This window comes from Doryrhamphus excisus, chromosome 1 (genome assembly GCF_030265055.1).
Source record: "Doryrhamphus excisus isolate RoL2022-K1 chromosome 1, RoL_Dexc_1.0, whole genome shotgun sequence".
In the NCBI taxonomy this organism is placed as follows: Eukaryota; Metazoa; Chordata; class Actinopteri; order Syngnathiformes; family Syngnathidae; genus Doryrhamphus; species Doryrhamphus excisus.
The window spans coordinates 38,981,841-38,998,842 of NC_080466.1; the positions used below are offsets into that span (position 1 = coordinate 38,981,841).

General features: G+C 40.2%; 1 protein-coding gene and 1 non-coding gene across 3 annotated transcripts; one reads left to right on the top strand and one right to left on the bottom strand.

Annotated features, from left to right (window-relative positions):
* Nucleotides 1–1,171: 1,171 nt before the first annotated feature.
* Nucleotides 1,172–16,113, bottom strand: LOC131126337 (protein kinase C delta type-like). Of its 2 annotated transcripts, none has more exons than XM_058068767.1 (17): nucleotides 15,927–16,113; nucleotides 10,033–10,163; nucleotides 8,612–8,884; nucleotides 5,876–6,044; nucleotides 5,353–5,384; nucleotides 5,184–5,269; nucleotides 4,920–5,049; nucleotides 4,676–4,776; nucleotides 4,267–4,348; nucleotides 4,020–4,141; nucleotides 3,773–3,946; nucleotides 3,602–3,693; nucleotides 3,454–3,516; nucleotides 3,157–3,295; nucleotides 2,572–2,760; nucleotides 2,014–2,142; nucleotides 1,172–1,928 (listed from the first exon to the last, which is right to left on the bottom strand). In XM_058068767.1, exons 2-17 carry the CDS (start codon nucleotides 10,139–10,141, stop codon nucleotides 1,770–1,772), a joined length of 2,049 nt encoding a protein of 682 aa, XP_057924750.1. In that variant the 5' UTR covers nucleotides 10,142–10,163; nucleotides 15,927–16,113; the 3' UTR covers nucleotides 1,172–1,769. The 2 variants fall into 2 exon arrangements, with proteins under 2 accessions (XP_057924750.1, XP_057924759.1); XM_058068776.1 differs by lacking the exon at nucleotides 15,927–16,113 and adding an exon at nucleotides 13,905–14,442.
* Nucleotides 4,437–4,508, top strand: trnae-cuc (transfer RNA glutamic acid (anticodon CUC)). Its single transcript has one exon. It is a non-coding gene; the product is annotated as a tRNA-Glu (tRNA).
* Nucleotides 16,114–17,002: the final 889 nt, after the last annotated feature.

Consider the following 17,002-nt stretch of genomic DNA (forward strand, 5'->3'; position numbering starts at 1 on the left):
ATCGACCCACTTTCGATAACTACAAACAATCAGCTTTTCATTTAGTATTTTGCAACCTAATAATTTTATTATTATTTCCGGTCACTGGATGAAATCATGTTGCTCAGTTTCTGTTTGTAACTATATTCATTGAACTAGTCAAATGTTGTGCAATAGCACGGTTCGATTGTGAATTAATTGCAATAGCACGATCGTGCATTGCAATAGTGGCACTTGTGCTGCACAAAGCTCTCAAGTCGTGGGGAGGGAGAGGGGGGGTGTAGTGGGGGGGTTTGAGGGGGGTTTCGTGGAGAAAACTGCCGGACAAATAATGCATGGCACTGCGAATGCAAGTTCATTTATTCAGCATCAGAAAGGTCATATAAATCTATTTATTATATTGCAGGGAGCGAAAAAAAAACACAAACAGGTTTTGTCGCTCACTTGGATCACGCAAAGCAGGCTTGCTGTTTCCTAATCCTCCACAATAGACCAAGCCTTTGGATGCCTGTTACAACAAAAGAAAGAAGAAGAAAAAAAAATGCCCGCATTTATCATGCGTTGAAATGGAAGCACTATAATGATGAAGAGCTGCTGCAGCTCGGCGATCCGAGCTTGCATCACAGCGGTGAAAACAATGGAAGACATTTAAAAAATAAATAATTTTCCAATGCAGGCACTCATTTAAAGTATCACATTAGGCTATTTGACCAACAATGTTAATGCATCATTACATTGTGTATGTTTTTTTATTTTTTTATGGGGTCTTCCAATTGCACTTGGCTTTTTTTTAAGCAGCAACTTTCATTTCTCCATTGTTTGTTGAAAATATGCATAGCTCATTTTTTTTCAAGTATAATCATTTGAATTTATCTCCTCCGGCATCAGACGATGGAAGGGTGCAGAGGACAGGTCACTGCAGGAATGTGCTCGCCTTGTAATCTTCAGGTTGAAGCGGTTGGCTGCAGTGACAGCACCTGACCACTGGATGGCACCAGAGGTCGAGGTTTTTTTTTCTCAAGCGGTACTTTACTCCCTGGGGTGCAGGAAGCCAAAATTCGGAAGGCAGATGATGCAGAAATGGTGACACTGTGTGTAACATCGCCAAAACAGAATGCAGGTGATTTTTTTTTCCATTATTGTCAATATCAATTATTGTCCATTATTGTATATAAATGCAATGAAAACAAAATGCAATTGAAGAAATGCATTTATTTATTTATCATCAACAGTAAAAGTGTGTAAATACAAAAGTAAAGGGAGCACTAGCTCTATTTGCATCGTGATAAATACCAATTCCTCCAACAAAAACACCCTTCAATACCTATATGTATATATTGCAGGTGACGCCATCTGTGTTTCATATTTGTGCAGGTTTAAGGCCAGCTGAAAACTGACAAAGAATAAATTAATCATTTTTTTAGGACATTTACAGTGTGCAGTTGGCTTAAAGTCAGTGCAGGAATTGTGGGAATCGTGTGGTGTAGATATAATAAATCGGACCACATTACGAACTGGAGGTTTTGGATCTGACCCTACCTGCGTATACACAGTATTAATTTAAAGATACAGTACATTTGATGATCTAGTGAGAGTGTTTACATTGAGAAAACATTATACATAAGTAATAAAAAAAATACCCCTTTAGTTGTGATTATTAGTTACACTGCTATATGAAGTATGTCCCTTTGTTACACTTACAGTATAGTGTCTTATTGTGTTTTGATTTGATTCATCCAGTTGAAGATGGGAGGAAAATATCCCTACTGTAAGATGGCCAGATTGTCTTTTCATTTGCTTATCAGATGTTCCAATTTGGGATTAACGAAAGAAAAGCCACGGAACGCCGCCTGATCCATGGAGTCAATAAGGTTCTTGTCGCCTTGGGAGAGGCGCGGCTTTTCGCTCAAGAACTCCCGGTCGAAGTTGCTGCAGTCACTTGGGGATTTCTGTGGAAAGCAAGATGGCGTGATTCACATTGTGTTTTGGACAGAAGATTTTTTTTTATTTAAAGAAAATCTGAATGATCCCCACCACTTTGGGCTTGAAAGGGGGCTCCACTTCTCTCTTCTCCAGAGCTGACCAGTTGGTATTTCTGAAGAAAGGTTGTGCTCGGATGTCTCCCACCATTCCGAGTCGGGAAGCGGGATCTCTTTCAAACAACTGCAATCAGGATGGAAGAAAAAGAAGACAACTTCTTTGATTAAAATGAAACACAAGCACTTGTTCATTCATTTTCTACTGCGGGGGTGCTGGAGCCTATCCCAGCTGTCTTCGGGCGAGAGGCGGGCTACACCCTGGACTGGTAGCCAGCCAATCACAGGGCACATATAGACAAACAACCATTCACACTCACATTCATACCTATGGACAATTTGGAGTCGCTAATTAACCTAGCATGTTTTTGGAATGTGGGAGGAAACCGGAGTACCTGGAGAAAACCCACGCATGCACGGGGAGAACATGCAAACTCCACACAGAGATGGCCGAGGGTGGTGTTAAATTTGTTAAATTTTGTTATTCAAACTTGAATGTAACCTGTTATAACATGTATTTGCATATCAATTCAACACACAAAGTAGGACTAATTACCATCTCAAGCAGTTTCTTGGCCTCCTTTGTTATCCAGCGAGGGTAGTGAGGGGTGTCCGACCGGATGGACTCAAACAGTTCATCCTCATCGTCACCTTGGAAAGGTGACTGACCGATCAGCATTTCATAGACCAAGACGCCGAAAGACCACCAGTCGACCGAGAAGGTGTATTTCTGTCCTAAGAGGATCTGCCACGTGAGATAGTAGAGCAGTGTGAAAGACGTCTCCAGTACTGCAACAAAGGATTATTGTGATAACGCTAGTTCCATCTATAAGCGGGGGTGTCCAAACGTTTTCCACTGAGTGCTGCATACTGAAAATGAAAGGGATGCAGTCCATGTAGTTAAAAATTATATTAAAAGGTTAAAAAAGCTTTTGTGTATGTTAAAAGCAGGTCTGATTAAAAATTTTAATCAGATTAATCCGTTTTTAAATTGATCATGATTAATCACTATTTGCAGCTATGTCTGAAATTTGCTGCTTTATGTTATTATTAGTGTCTTTTTCCATTTTTTTACCTTTTTGCTAAATAAATAAACCACCCATGGACACACCCGCTCCAGACGGACTCCAACCTCAAATACCTCAGGTGCAATGTAGTCTGGAGTCCCACAGAATGTTGAGGCTCGGGCGTTTTCAAATATATTCTCTTTACACATTCCAAAGTCTGCAATTTTAATGTGGCCGTCCTTGTCCAGCATGACGTTATCCAGCTTCAGATCCCTGCAGGGTTCCAGAGATGAATGTCATGCATTGGTTATATGATAACTATCTCGCTATCTTGTCGTCTGAGATTAAAGTTCAAGAGTATGTTGCGGTCTTGTGATGCCGTGTGAGTTGAATATTTTCCGTAGTTGTTACGTCTCTCAAGTGGATGTTACCTGTAGATAATTCCCCTGGAGTGGAGGAACTGCAGGCCCACTACTATCTCAGCAGCATAGAATCTGGAGGTCGGAGTTCAAAACGACAACAGTCAGGATGCCAGCTGAGTGATCTGGACAACAACAATCTTTAACCAAGTGTACTCACGTGGCTCTGACTAGATCGAATCGGCCTTTGTCTTGGATATGGAACATCAAGTCGCCGCCATTGAGGTATTCCATGACAAAGAAAAGGTGCTCCTGAGTAAACAACACGTTAGACAGAATCGAACACAGTGATGAGATGCTCTGACGTCAGTGTAGCTTTGCGTGTGCTCACTTTAGACTGGAATGTGGAGTAAAGGTGTGTGAGGAAGGGGTTCTCCCAGGCCAGGGCAAGAACTCTCTTCTCCACCATGGTACACTCCACGTCATCATCCATGAGAACCACGTCTTTTTTTAGAACCTTCACAGCAAAGTACTGACCCTTGCCCTTTAGCTCGGCTAACAGCACCTGAGGATCACAGCAGCTTCATTAGATGTTCCAATCTGGTTTAAAAACAGCCCATGGACTACAGATAGCACACCTTGCCAAAGCTGCCTTTGCCCAGAACTTTATGGAAGACCAGGTGGTTGACGGTGAGGTGTACCCGGGAAACAGGAAGTACGCAAGAACTGGAGCCATCTTGCATTTTGCCATTCCCACCAGCTGTAACATTTTCACATTTCGCAGTGAATACGTAAGAATGCAGAGCAATGGGACTTGATCTTCCAATCACATTTCAACTCTTGCTGGTATGGGAGTGTATGTAAGTCGCTATGACAACGGCTTACCAGCAGGGTCTGTTGTTGCACTTTGGACATCTTGATAGATGCCGATATCGGCTCCATTGCTATCGGACTTCTTCAGGGATTTCTAGGATGTAAAATCATCATTTATGTGTAGCCAAAACATCAGTATTGACTTTGCGATGTTGTTCCACGTCACTATCTGCTTATAGCACTCCCTGGTGGTCTAGTGGCTAGGATTCGGCGCTCTCACCGCCGCGGCCCGGGTTCGATTCCCGGTCAGGGAACTACTTTCTTTTTTAAATTTTAAGCATACATGTGACATTGAAGTATTCTTGTGTGTTATCTAATGAAGATAATTGAACAATATTCTGATGTTCTAATTAAAAATGTAAAGTTATTCCTTAAATATATACGAAATATGTTTGCAAATTCTATCATGTGTGTTACGAACCTGGGGGACTTGAGACAGAGCTTCAGCCAATAGCTTCTGGTTGATGCCACACAGATTGGCCACTTTTTTCTGACAATAACTATGAACGTTCATGCCACAATCTGTTGTGAAAAAAACAATAAAAAAACAAGAATCCATTGATTAACAAAGTGGAAACGGAGGAGCAAAGTGTCAAAAGCAGACTAAATAATTTCATACCATAATAAGTACAAGGGATGACAATTGAAATAAAGACGCTGCCCACCTTCACATTTGAGGCCCTGTCTATAAATACCCCACAGCAGGGTGCCACAATGGTCACAGAAGGTAGGGCTCCTGTAGTTATGGTACTTGAAGCGATGTGGCATGTCAATCTTGAAGCGCTCTTTCTGGAACTACACACATATATACATATTTAGTAGGTAGACTCAAAATGACAAGGATATTTGTGTTGCTTTTGCACTGCAAATAAGAGACCGTAAGGGAAACAAAAAAAAAAAAAACAGCAGCACATCCAAATCGAACTCACCATCGTGTCACGACTGTTGGCTGCTGTGCCGGTGCATCTGCCGATAATCTTTTCGATGCATTTCTTGTGAATTGCTGCATTGCATTCTGGGTGGGATATATTACCAAATATCGGGTCACAATGTGAAGATGATTTGATGTAGAAATGTGAAAGATTGGCGAAAACTCACGTCTGCACTTGTAGCCTTGCTTGTTGAGCCCCCTGGGTGGAAAAATAAAGTATGATTTTGTGATGTGACATAGCAAATGATTGATTCAGCGTAGGTATGATGCTAATTTAATACAATTATGCAGGCCTATCCAATGTTTGTGTGAATTAAAACTAAAATTCCGCACCACTTTAAAGCTTCTGGCTAAACATGATACCATTCACTAGATATGCTAAGGTTGCCATTTATCACCTGCATCATATCCAAATCTACAATGTCAATCTAAGTTTTATCAAGTGCGAAAACCTCCTGAGATGAAGATAATACAATAAAAAAAAAATCAACCTGTATGGTGCGTTACAAGATGGTGGTAGGAGTTTGACCAACAGGTTTGAGCTGCTGACTTACGGTAGTTGGAATGTAACACGACAACCTTGATGCATTCCCTTCTGACTCACTCTTGCAATAATAATAATAAAAGACTTGTTGTTGTTTCTTCCATTGTGTTTAAAATGCTGACCGGCTCGACCCAGGCTGAACTCACCAGAGAAACTCCCTGCACACGGAGCAGAAGGTAGGCTGGTGGAAGAAAGTGGCAGAAAACTCATGGTTCTTGATGATGTGAAGCTTGGGCTGTTTGAACGCTCCCCTCCTCCTGTTCAGAGTCGTGAGTCCGTCCTCGGGGGCGACTCTCACAGATTGTTGGTTTTGTGCTGAAGAAAAAAAGCAATCAGTAAAAGAGCTGATTCAAGGAAATGTTACACACACACACACACATTTGGGAGTGACGTAAATTGTCTTTCAATAACTCTGCAGTCTTATTTAAACATTTGATGTCTATTCTGAAAAACCAAGCAATTTTTCTGTAGATCCCAACAAATAAAAAATGTATTTGTCCCTCGCTACATCTCGGTTGGAACATCACACCCTCACTATCACGGTTAGCAATAGCTATCACGTGCATCTGCCTTTAAGAAGCGGGGCCTGCCTGGCTAGAGTTCACTCTCAGCTGAGTGCTTGCAAGAGGTTAGCAGCGTAGAGAGTGGCCGACAGCAGCTCCTGTGTGAGTGTTTGTTAATAAAATGATTGAAGCGCATCGTGAGTTTCCCCTTAAACACAAACAGCAGCAGTAGAGAAGTATTCTACAATGGTCCCAAAGTGTTATATGTATTATACGGATGCGATAATAGCCACCAGGAAGTACGCTGTCAATGAGGGACGACTTTATGTATCGATACAGACTGACAATTCTATTATTCAATTATAATATTTCCATCACTGCCTCTGTTACTACCTCAATCATATTTATTTATTTAACAACGCAATACAATACACTCATATGTGACTTTACTCATCTGTATACACCAGTCACTATTTGCACTATGGCCCATTTATCATTGCACTAAAATTAATATATCTGCAATATGTCTGCTCCTGCATATGCTCCTGTGCAATGCTATGTGTATATTTTGGATATCTTGTATATATCTTGTTAAATTGTCTTTTTTACTCTACTTTTATATACTTTTTTTTAACTTGAAACTACTAGACTGAAAGGAGAAGCTCTCCAATCTCGTTGTACATCTTGTATAATGACAATAAAGGCCATTCCATTCCTATTCTGACATGATTGACAGGGCCCTATTGTGTCAATTCCCAGTCTTGCATCTCCCTACCAAGTGTTACCGAAATAAGTTTTAAGTCATTAACCTGACTGATTCCCAACCATTACGTTTTGGGGCGCTGCCACCTGCTGTTATGCAATAGTCAGCAGTCATAACCCCCCCAGCTAATAAAGGAACGAGGCCTCGGGTGCAGCAATTGAATGAAGGGTAAACACAGAAAGATACAAGCGGGAATAAGCAGCTGATGCAAGTCAACTGGGTGGGGTCAAAAGTCACTGGGAGAAGACAGCAAAGGAGGCGTGAGAGCGGTAAACAAAGCAGGCAGAGCCTAGCGATAAGGAGAGCGAGTGCTTGAGTACTCAAGCAGGGAGCGAAAGGGATACTTTGTAGGAAAGGGCAATCTTAAAAGGACGGCTGATAGACAAAGAAGTGGAATGAGATGAAAGAGATAAACTCGTTCCCTATTTGCCGTTCGCTGACAGATGCTTGTCTTGGACGCCACTTCAAAGAGCCAGGCCATGAAAGTGGGAATGGAAGAAAATAGCTAAAAATACTCCAGCTTGCTTTTCAGGAAACCTGTGGCGTGTGTGGCAGAAAGCTGATAAAGTGTGGAGCTCTCTCTTAAAACCGTCCACTCCACTCACAACCCCCCCGGAATGGGCTACTTGCCTCTGAATAAGACCAACGGCTAACAAATTATTAGCATGTATTCTCATCTAAAACTAACATTAGTTAGCATTTGCAGACTGAAACTGTTAGTGTCTGCTAGAGTGAGTAAAATTGTATCATTATCTTTCTGCCACATTACATGGCGTCGACCGAGGTATAAGGTCGTCTTACCAGCAGCGACACAGACACACCCTGCTAGCTCGTATCGGAGCAGATTAAGAAGTAATCATTTACAGTTTGACTGGTCGGCTGTTTATTACATCATAGCCAAGACATAAATAATACATGAAGAGAAGGGTACAAATGTACATCCCTACCTTGCTCTTCCTGTGTATGATTTTTTAAATAAATTCCACCGAAGAAAGACACTTTTAAACTCAATGAGCTGTCCCTACTTTTTAATATTGAAGTAACTGAACAGTGTAAAGTACTTTATAAATGACAGGTGCTAAAACTACTGCTGAATGGAATTATTTTTCAAATCATTCCTGAAAAACCAGTTCGGACCTGTGCATATGTGAGTATATTACATTCAAAATAACAATGGCAGAATACAGGGTTGTTTTTGCAGGTGGATAAATACAGGCGGTCCTCGGTTTACAGCATTTCGTGATCATGATGCACTACGGGTTGGCTTGTAAATATGACACTCACTTGGGAAATGGTTACGTGCACCCGGCGGAAAATGGAGTCGCATGCAGCTACACTGAAGAAGAGCATTTTCCTTGCTCTCCCGCTCCAACCTGCCCTCCGACCCCCCCATAATGGACTGTGCAATAGTGGAAGTCGCCACATAGTCCCTGGTGGTCTAGTGGCTAGGATTTGGCACTCTCACCGCTGCAAGCCTGGGTTCTATTCCCGGTCACGGAATGTATGTGTTTTGCTTTTCCTGCTTATGTTTATTTCACAGGAGAAAGTCTAACTTTATCTAACAGCCTGAACTTTACATACAGAACAGTTAATATTACTGAAAATGGCCGACTTACTCGCATCGCTGTCCTCCAAGAAATACTGGACAGCCACTTGAACCTTTCCAGAAGGCATCAGGTCCACCCAGAACTCAGCACGACCATTGGTTTTGGACTTTTTACAGCGTTCTGCTAGCACAGACACGCCAACTGAAGCCTTGGCCAATGGCTGCTCAGCTCCTTGCAAGAGAACCACTTCTAGGACACGCCCCTCATAAATATGAGCATCGAATGTGGTCTTCCATGTTGGATACATGGTGGGCTTCCTCTGAACCAATGTTTTTCCTCGCTCTGTCAAAAATAAGAATATAATTAGTTTGGGAGAACAAGACCAACAAAATGGCCAACCTGACATAGGAATAGCAATATTTAGTGTATAACTAAATATGTGTATTGTACATGAAGTGCAGAGAACTTTTCCCACTGAGGGCCACATACCAAAAGGATGCCAGGGCTACTTTAGGACACACTTTCACATAGACAGCCTGCATCTAAGCTTTGCTTTTTTGTTGTATTTAATTTTTATTTTATAATTTTTTTTAAATAATTTGTAGATATTATTTTTTATTTCATTTATTATTATATTATTTATTATTATTATTTTATTATTATTTTATCTATTATTTGATTTTATTATTATTATTATTAAAGCTATTTTTACTTAAGCCATTTAGCTAATATTAGTATGAACTTTTTCAGCTTCTATTACCCTTTTTTGTTGATTTAATTGTATTTATTTATATATATATTTTTTTTACAAATTTTTAAAGTTTCTTCTTGTCCATTTTGTCTTGTAATATTATGTCTATATTTTCTGAATATTTTGACGTTATGATCCCAACATTGTAACTTCTATCCAATCTCACTTTCCTAGAATTGCAACTTTCTTTTTTGTTTCTCATATTATTGACTTACGATACGTTTTCCATAAAATTTTTAAACTCCATTACAGCTCTTTTTGAACATTTGTACTTTAGTTTATGTAGTTATCTTGTTAAATGCAACATTTAGAAAGTGCCATCGGCCAATAAAAAGACAGTCACGGACCATAAATGGCTCTTGCGCCGCACTTTGGAGACCACCGGCCAGTTCCCTGTAAAAATATGGATAGTACGGTACACATAGCATCTTAAAATTCATCTCTCCCATCCCTGCATGGCCTCCTTGTGCATAAATGTGAATTAGTTCCATTCATCACAAGGGATTTTCAGCAGCTAAATTACTACCTAATCCAAATATCTTATCTTACTTAGTAGGTGTGACTATGAAATCCACAAAGTCAGTCCCTGGTGGTCTTGCGGCTAGGATTCGGTCGGATTCCTATTTGAAATGTTTGTATAAAATAAATGTATTTCTTTTGTCAGCAACTCCACGAGTTACTGGTGCTCTATCGGCTATTGTTGGTTAGAGAACGCACTGTATGCATTTGCTATACACACCTGTGCTGACAGACTCCTTTATTTTGATGGCACAAATGGGGGGTTCAGACAGAGCAGGCAGAGCGCCTACATCATATGCATTGAAGGCGATACGCAGGAAGGGTGCCATGGCAACAGCTCACCTCAGCCTCCTGGAATAACATCAGATTGGCAGTTAAGTAAAAGATGTTTACGTGCATCAGAAACAGAAAAAGGAAGAGAGCTAACAGTGTCGTCAGATGGGAACAAGCGAGGAAGTCGAAATTTCCATCTTATTACATCATTTTGGAAACTACCTTTTAGTTATGTGAGAAGATATATATGAGTGAAAATACAGAGCAGCAGCAACAATACACTAAGACTAAGCCGAAAAAGAAAGTAGTGATGAAAAATGTAATTACTGACATTTCAGATGTGTTTTACTTTGAAAAAATATTCAAAATAAAATATGTTGCACAATAGTTAACCTGGGAATGGTTGCTTGTCTATATGTGCCCTGTGATTGGCTGGCGACCAGTCCAGGGTGTACCCCGCCTCTGGCCCGAAGACAGCTGGGATAGGCTCCAACACCCCCAAAATGAATGAATGAATGAATAGTTAACCTATAATACTAATACTGCAGTTTATGTTTGAATGACATATTTTGTCTTTTTTTCTATTTCAAATCATAATATAAAACATTTTTTGTAAAAAAAAAAAAAGACTCATATTATGGTATGCCATAAGGCATAAAGCCCCCCACCAACCCACCCCCCGACTTCATTCAAGCTGAATTTCATTGCATGTACATTTTGTGGGTTGCGTCACGTATTACTATATACCAGTGCTTCTCAATTATTTTCCGCCATGCCGCCTGTAAGGGACAGAAGTATTTTTTCCCGCAACACCCCCCCCCTCCGATTTGAAATACTACAGAAACTGATAATATTTATACATTTATCTGAAATTGCAACAAAATGGAGAGCATACAAGCATATTCATAATATAATGTTGGTAGGTCTGCATTGAAATGAAAGCGTCTCGATTCTCCCCCTGACAGTACCCCCCTCCCCTGCACCTCTTAGGGGGGGCCCTGCCCCACTATTTGAGAAGCAGTGCTATATACTGTAAGAAGTGCTTATGAGTGGGATTGTGCATCATTTCATTCGGATTCTAATGATTCTAATTCCTTGTTCCACTTCTGGTTCCTAATGATTCTCCATTCCGATGGCAAGGTCATAAAAGTTTACTTGGTTTAATTGAGGGTGCTGACCACAGTTCATCATCAGCAAAGCATCGGTGTTAAAAGAGAAGTTTAATGAAGGCCATGTTGACATTTTCTCAGTGTGTAGATAACAACAAGAGAAAAAAAAAACCTTAAGCTTTAAATCTTGAAAAACTTGAAAATCAAGCCTCCTGTGCGTGCTGGAAACCCCCCCAGCTTTGCAAGGATTTACAAGCTCCATTGCACACAAAAGAAGGCATGTACAGTATATTTACAGATTACAGAACAGTCTTTGTTGTAGACTTTTAAGAACGGATTTTTGATGCTTACTAAGAGTGACACACGCCTCTGTTGTTGTTGTTGTGCTGACTAACCCTTAACTGTTTCTGCGTCAAGTCAAGAGGCGTGAGAGGCTCGCTCACAATAGTCGCTGTTTAACCAACTTTATAATGTCATAGAATAATTATACCTCTCAGTTCTAGCAAATATAAATACTGTGCGACATAGAAAAAAAAAGTGTGCTTTATATCCCCAAAGGAGCTGGAAAAAGTGAACACATACAAAGGGTGAAAGGGTGGGACGGGAAAAGAGCGAGACATGGGAGGGGGGCTTTCCAGTTTACATTCTGGAAGCTGGGCTGGTGGACCCTAGATGAAAGAAAACTTTATAACAGACCTTTACTTGTAAATGGTGCATGGTGTGTGTGTGTGTGTGTGTGTATGCTCCTGGGGCTACACTAAATTGAACATCCTTCAGCAAGACAACCGACATAAGGATGTGAATGAAACGAGCAATTACATCATACTGCATGTTACATCATACCATTATACAGGGTCTCCACTAGTTTCAACAAGTCCAATTTAGAGTTTTTTTAATTAACCATAATTACAATTAATGACTAATACAAAAAAAACACACAAGCAAAAGAAAAATGTACAAAATACAGCTCTTTCACATTGGAATACTTTATCTTATTATTAGTTATTACTATCAGCAGTTCAGATTTCAGGGTTTTCGTTTCAGTTTGGGCACCCCTGAAGGCATAACTTAAAAAGATAAATTCCACTCCACCATGAATGTGAGTTTTTAAGGTCATGCCAACAGATGCACGACAAATTTTGGTTATGCATTCAAGTGATGAAAAATGTGGCATACGCAGTAAGCAAGCTGGTGGAACAGGTTGTGGAACTTTGCACTGTTAGGTGCTCATTTGCACGCCTGAAAGGCAACATTGAATACAGTGTATCACATACGCCGCATTCTTTCCAGAAACAAAATGACAGTGTTTGCATAATTTGCGTACTGTAAGTTGTTTGTGCCTAAAGCACTTTATACTCAAGTCAACAGGAACTGAAAAGATTATTACAGTGTGTAAAAAAAAATATCCTTAGTACCCTAACCCATCTTACACATCACACGTGTGCTTCTCCTTCTACAGGATATTAGCATACCGCTCTAATACGCAGCAATAAGCCTCTTTGCCATGTTAGCGTATCATAGTAGTAAGGGCAAAGGCGGAAGGAACTTAAACAGTAATGGCTTGATGCCAGTTAGTTGATGTGGCTTCTGGTGTGCCGTTGCCACTTACCAGACAAGGAAAATGTGCGCCAATTGACAAACAAATACAGTTTAATAAGGCGATGAAGGATAAGCCAAAAATAGAAAATAAATAATAACCTTGTGTGTGCTGTAATCGACTTCCAGAAATTAATTTGCAATCATGGCAATGTGGTGTTGCCAAATGTAATTGAAAGGGGATTTTTTTTTTATTTTGGAATTCTTATCATTCCCTTTTCTGTGCATTATAACACAAGAAAATGAGTTAATATGAGCTAGCTGACATCAGACATCATTGGGATACACCTATTTTGACTATGAATCGCTCTAAAAAAAAACCTCAAACAACGTTGCATGGTTTGATATCCATGCTGTGATCACGTACACTGATGATACCATGTAATATTTGCAGAATCTAGCCTTATTTTGATGATTAACAACACTACCCAAACAAACACTTATGATGCCCGTTGTCATTGGGATGGCTGTGTCTTCCAGCACAGGTAAAAATAAATGCTGACGGCTAGTCTTTGTAGCAAAATTGAGAGCTAGGTATCCACTCTTCCATAAGTGAATCACGCTGAGATTAGCAATTAGCAACACATTGTGTTAGTACGCGAGATTAAAATTGTTTTTTATGTTAGCTGCTACAATAATAATATCACTGTAGCTTGGTTAATATACTTGTCAGTTATGTAAACGGAACACCGTTGAAGTTTTTTTATGTATGTCAAACTAGGTATTTCCCATGACGTCCATTGTTAGCTATAAGTAAGTAAATAATGATGTTATATTTGAATATAATACAAGAAAGACACAGTATACGGTACTAGTTTCTAAGGTTCATTGAATGTGTTCCTTGACCCCATTACCGAAAATGAAAGTAAAAACTAAACGTCTTTAATCTGCCATTTTTGCTGCAGCACAGCGGCATGTAATATTAGTACAGTAACAGCATCCTGTGAGCACACACACTAATAACCTTGAACAAAGCAGCCTTTAATGAAACTCAGCAGAGCTGCTGGGCAGAATCAAAGCCCTCCTTTGGTTAACTAAGCAAGATTAATGTCTAACACTTGTTCTCCTTGCCCTCCAGTCGCACACGTACGTACATACATGCATACATACGTACACACAAGTCAGCGGCAGACTGGGTCACAAGACTTTTCATCAACAAAGACCAGCAGAGCTCCAAATGCAGAAATCACAAATAGGTGAAAAATAGCAGTTTGAATGACAAACACACACACACACCTTACTTATCTTTTGTGACTCTTGTACTCAAATCTTTGACAGCTTGTCAAACCTGCTATACCAGCATAACATGAACCCTTCCACTCTGTGTGTGTGCGTGTGTGTGTGTTTTCTCTGCATGTGTTCATATCTGCAGGGTGTTTCTCACTTTAACGAATAATCCTAAACCGGGCTGCCAGGGTAGAATTATTATTTCAACAAGAAAAATCATCTTAAAGTTCCATGTGAGCAACTTCTTACTAAACAGATGTCCAGGGAGCGTCCTCCAAGCGACTTATGATGCCAATAGCTAATATTGACACAGTGCTACCTGCACGCAGATAGTATTACACTCACAGAAAGACTGCTGCTTCCAGAAGCAAAGAGAATGCTGTCGATGCAGGAATGGTTTGGCACTGTGCAACTTCGATAGATACAGTAGAATTCGTCATGGTGATGACAATTGTGATGGTTTAATGCTCAACAAAAATCACATTAAGGAACATAATGTTCCTGTGCATTACGTTGTTTATATTCGGTGTCATCTATTTATTCTCTTTATTATTATTATTATTATTATTTATCTACTAAGTTTCTGGTGTATTACAGGAGCCAGGCAACGACATTTTGTTGGCAATTTCACTGCTGTGTTTTTGTGTAATGACAATAAAGGAAGTCTATCCATTCGTCCATCCATTCATCTATAATATGATATACACATGCACAATTCCAAAAGCATGCATCATCTATATCTCAATTACTGAGACAGAGGGTCCTCGGTTGATGATATTTCCTGGTTATGATGCATCGCCATTAATTACTTAAAAGTTTCTACTAAAACAATTTCATTTGCAAATACAAGACTCGCTCAAGAGCTACAACGTTACCCTCGTTCTCTCTCTTATACCTTCATCATGACTCCCAAGCGCAAGGCAGGCTCCCTGAGATGGAAGTACCCCAAAGAAAAGTAAAGCCACCAACCATGGAAGTGAAACCAGACATTGCAAAAAATCATGTCTGGTCCAAGCCACTACACTGGCATGACCATCTCCTCGGATAAAGATCCTTGAACATGTGAAAGGATCTGCTCTTATCAAATAATAATCAATAACTTGCATCTTCATTTAATATTTTCTTATCAATGTGCTTAGTTTGTCTTTCGGGTGTTATGTGAACAGTGTGAGTGACTTCGGTGTTATTAAAAAAAATCTGCTTTGAATGCACTGTTGGAGTGTTCATAAACAGAGGAAGAAAAGTAACCAGTCTCATTCTAACCCTGTTGGTGCTTAACATGTTCAAGTTACCATTTTCTAACATTGAATTATTAATTTAAAAGAAGACATAAGAAATCTGAAAGGCTTAGTGCCTTAGTGTTCTCTAACATGGCTGAAAGATGGATTAGAACATAAAGTGCTAGTGGATAATAATCAAGCAACCTGATCCTCCATGCATATCAAGGTTACAGTGCCCCCTGGAAAGTTTTCTTTTAAATAAAACCTCCATTTGACAACGTTGTAATGTCTCATTTTAAACACATTCTAGTTTTGAGTTTTCTAAAAGTTAGCTAGCTTACACACTAGCCTGGTTGCCATTGACTACGAGCTGGCGCCGAAGGTATTTATACATTTTAATGCCTGTTGTCGATACAAACATGAATTAACATGAAAGGTAGAACTTTTGTATGGACTGAACGAAGGAAATATTTAGAGATTGAAACCTTTCTTTTTTTCGCCGGTTCGAAAGTAACTACTAGTAGTAGTAGTAGTAGTGCCACTACCGGGATTATATCACTCAACTGCCAAGTGGAATAACACAAAAAGCGACGTCCTATGATTCTCTTATTTTACATTGTGAATAAATATGTTGACCCAAAAGTCACACGCAGACCAAAGAGTAACTTTCACAAGACATTATAACTTACCGCTTCCGCCGAAAAAGTGCCTTGCGAGCGTCGAGTGTTTCCCCTACACTTTTCCCCGGGAGGCGTAGTCGACTTGTAAAGCTTCTGTAGTGAGTTAGTGTTTGACCCCGGCTGTGTGTGTGTGCGCGCCCGTCTGGTCCTCCTGCAACCACCACTACTGAACACACCGACACGGTGGCTGTGAGGGATGTCTAGGAGTCAAACATGTGACGTCACACAGGTGACTTCCCCGTATACACGCGCATGGCACTAAGCAAACAAAAGCTGATTGGTCCTGAATCCTAAAGGGGGTGGGCGATACTGCAGGTTTGCGGTATCGATCAGATACTAAGTCAATTAAATGCTGATACTGATAACTGTAGTTTTTACTCGGAATTTTGAATTATTTTGTCTTTAATTTGTTGATCATGACTATAATCAGAAAAAAATAAACAAAAAACACCACAAAAGAAGTACAAACAGGAAATGCTGCAATCGCATGAATGCTGCAAGATTAACAAAAAAAAAACAAATGCAAAGGAAAATATGTGGCAAATGCTAAAAACACACACACAAACAACTGTGTTTGACAAATACTACAAGTTCATGGTACAAAATGGATATTTGCCATGATTGTCAAGCTGATATCAATACTACCTAGTCCTTATTTTCCACTTCTGGCCATTTGGGTCACTTAGTCTATTGGTAATTCATTCATTCATTTTCTACCGCTTTTTCCTCACGAGGGTCGTGGGCCTATCCCAGCTGTCTTCGGGCGAGAGGCGGGGTACACCCTGGACTGGTTGCCAGCCAATCACAGGGCACATATAAACAACCATTCACACTCACATTCATACCTACGGAGTCGCCAATTAGCCTAGCATGTTTTTGGAATGTGGAAGGAAACCCACGCATGCACGGGGAGACCATATAAACTCCACACAGAGATGGCCGAGGGTGGAATTGAACCCTGGTCTCCTAGCTGTGAGGTCTGCGCGCTAACCACTAGGTTGCCGTGCCGCCCCCTATTGGTAATTCTTTACATCATTTTCCAGGAAATAGCCTGTTGAGTCATAAAGAAATGCACAACTAATTCG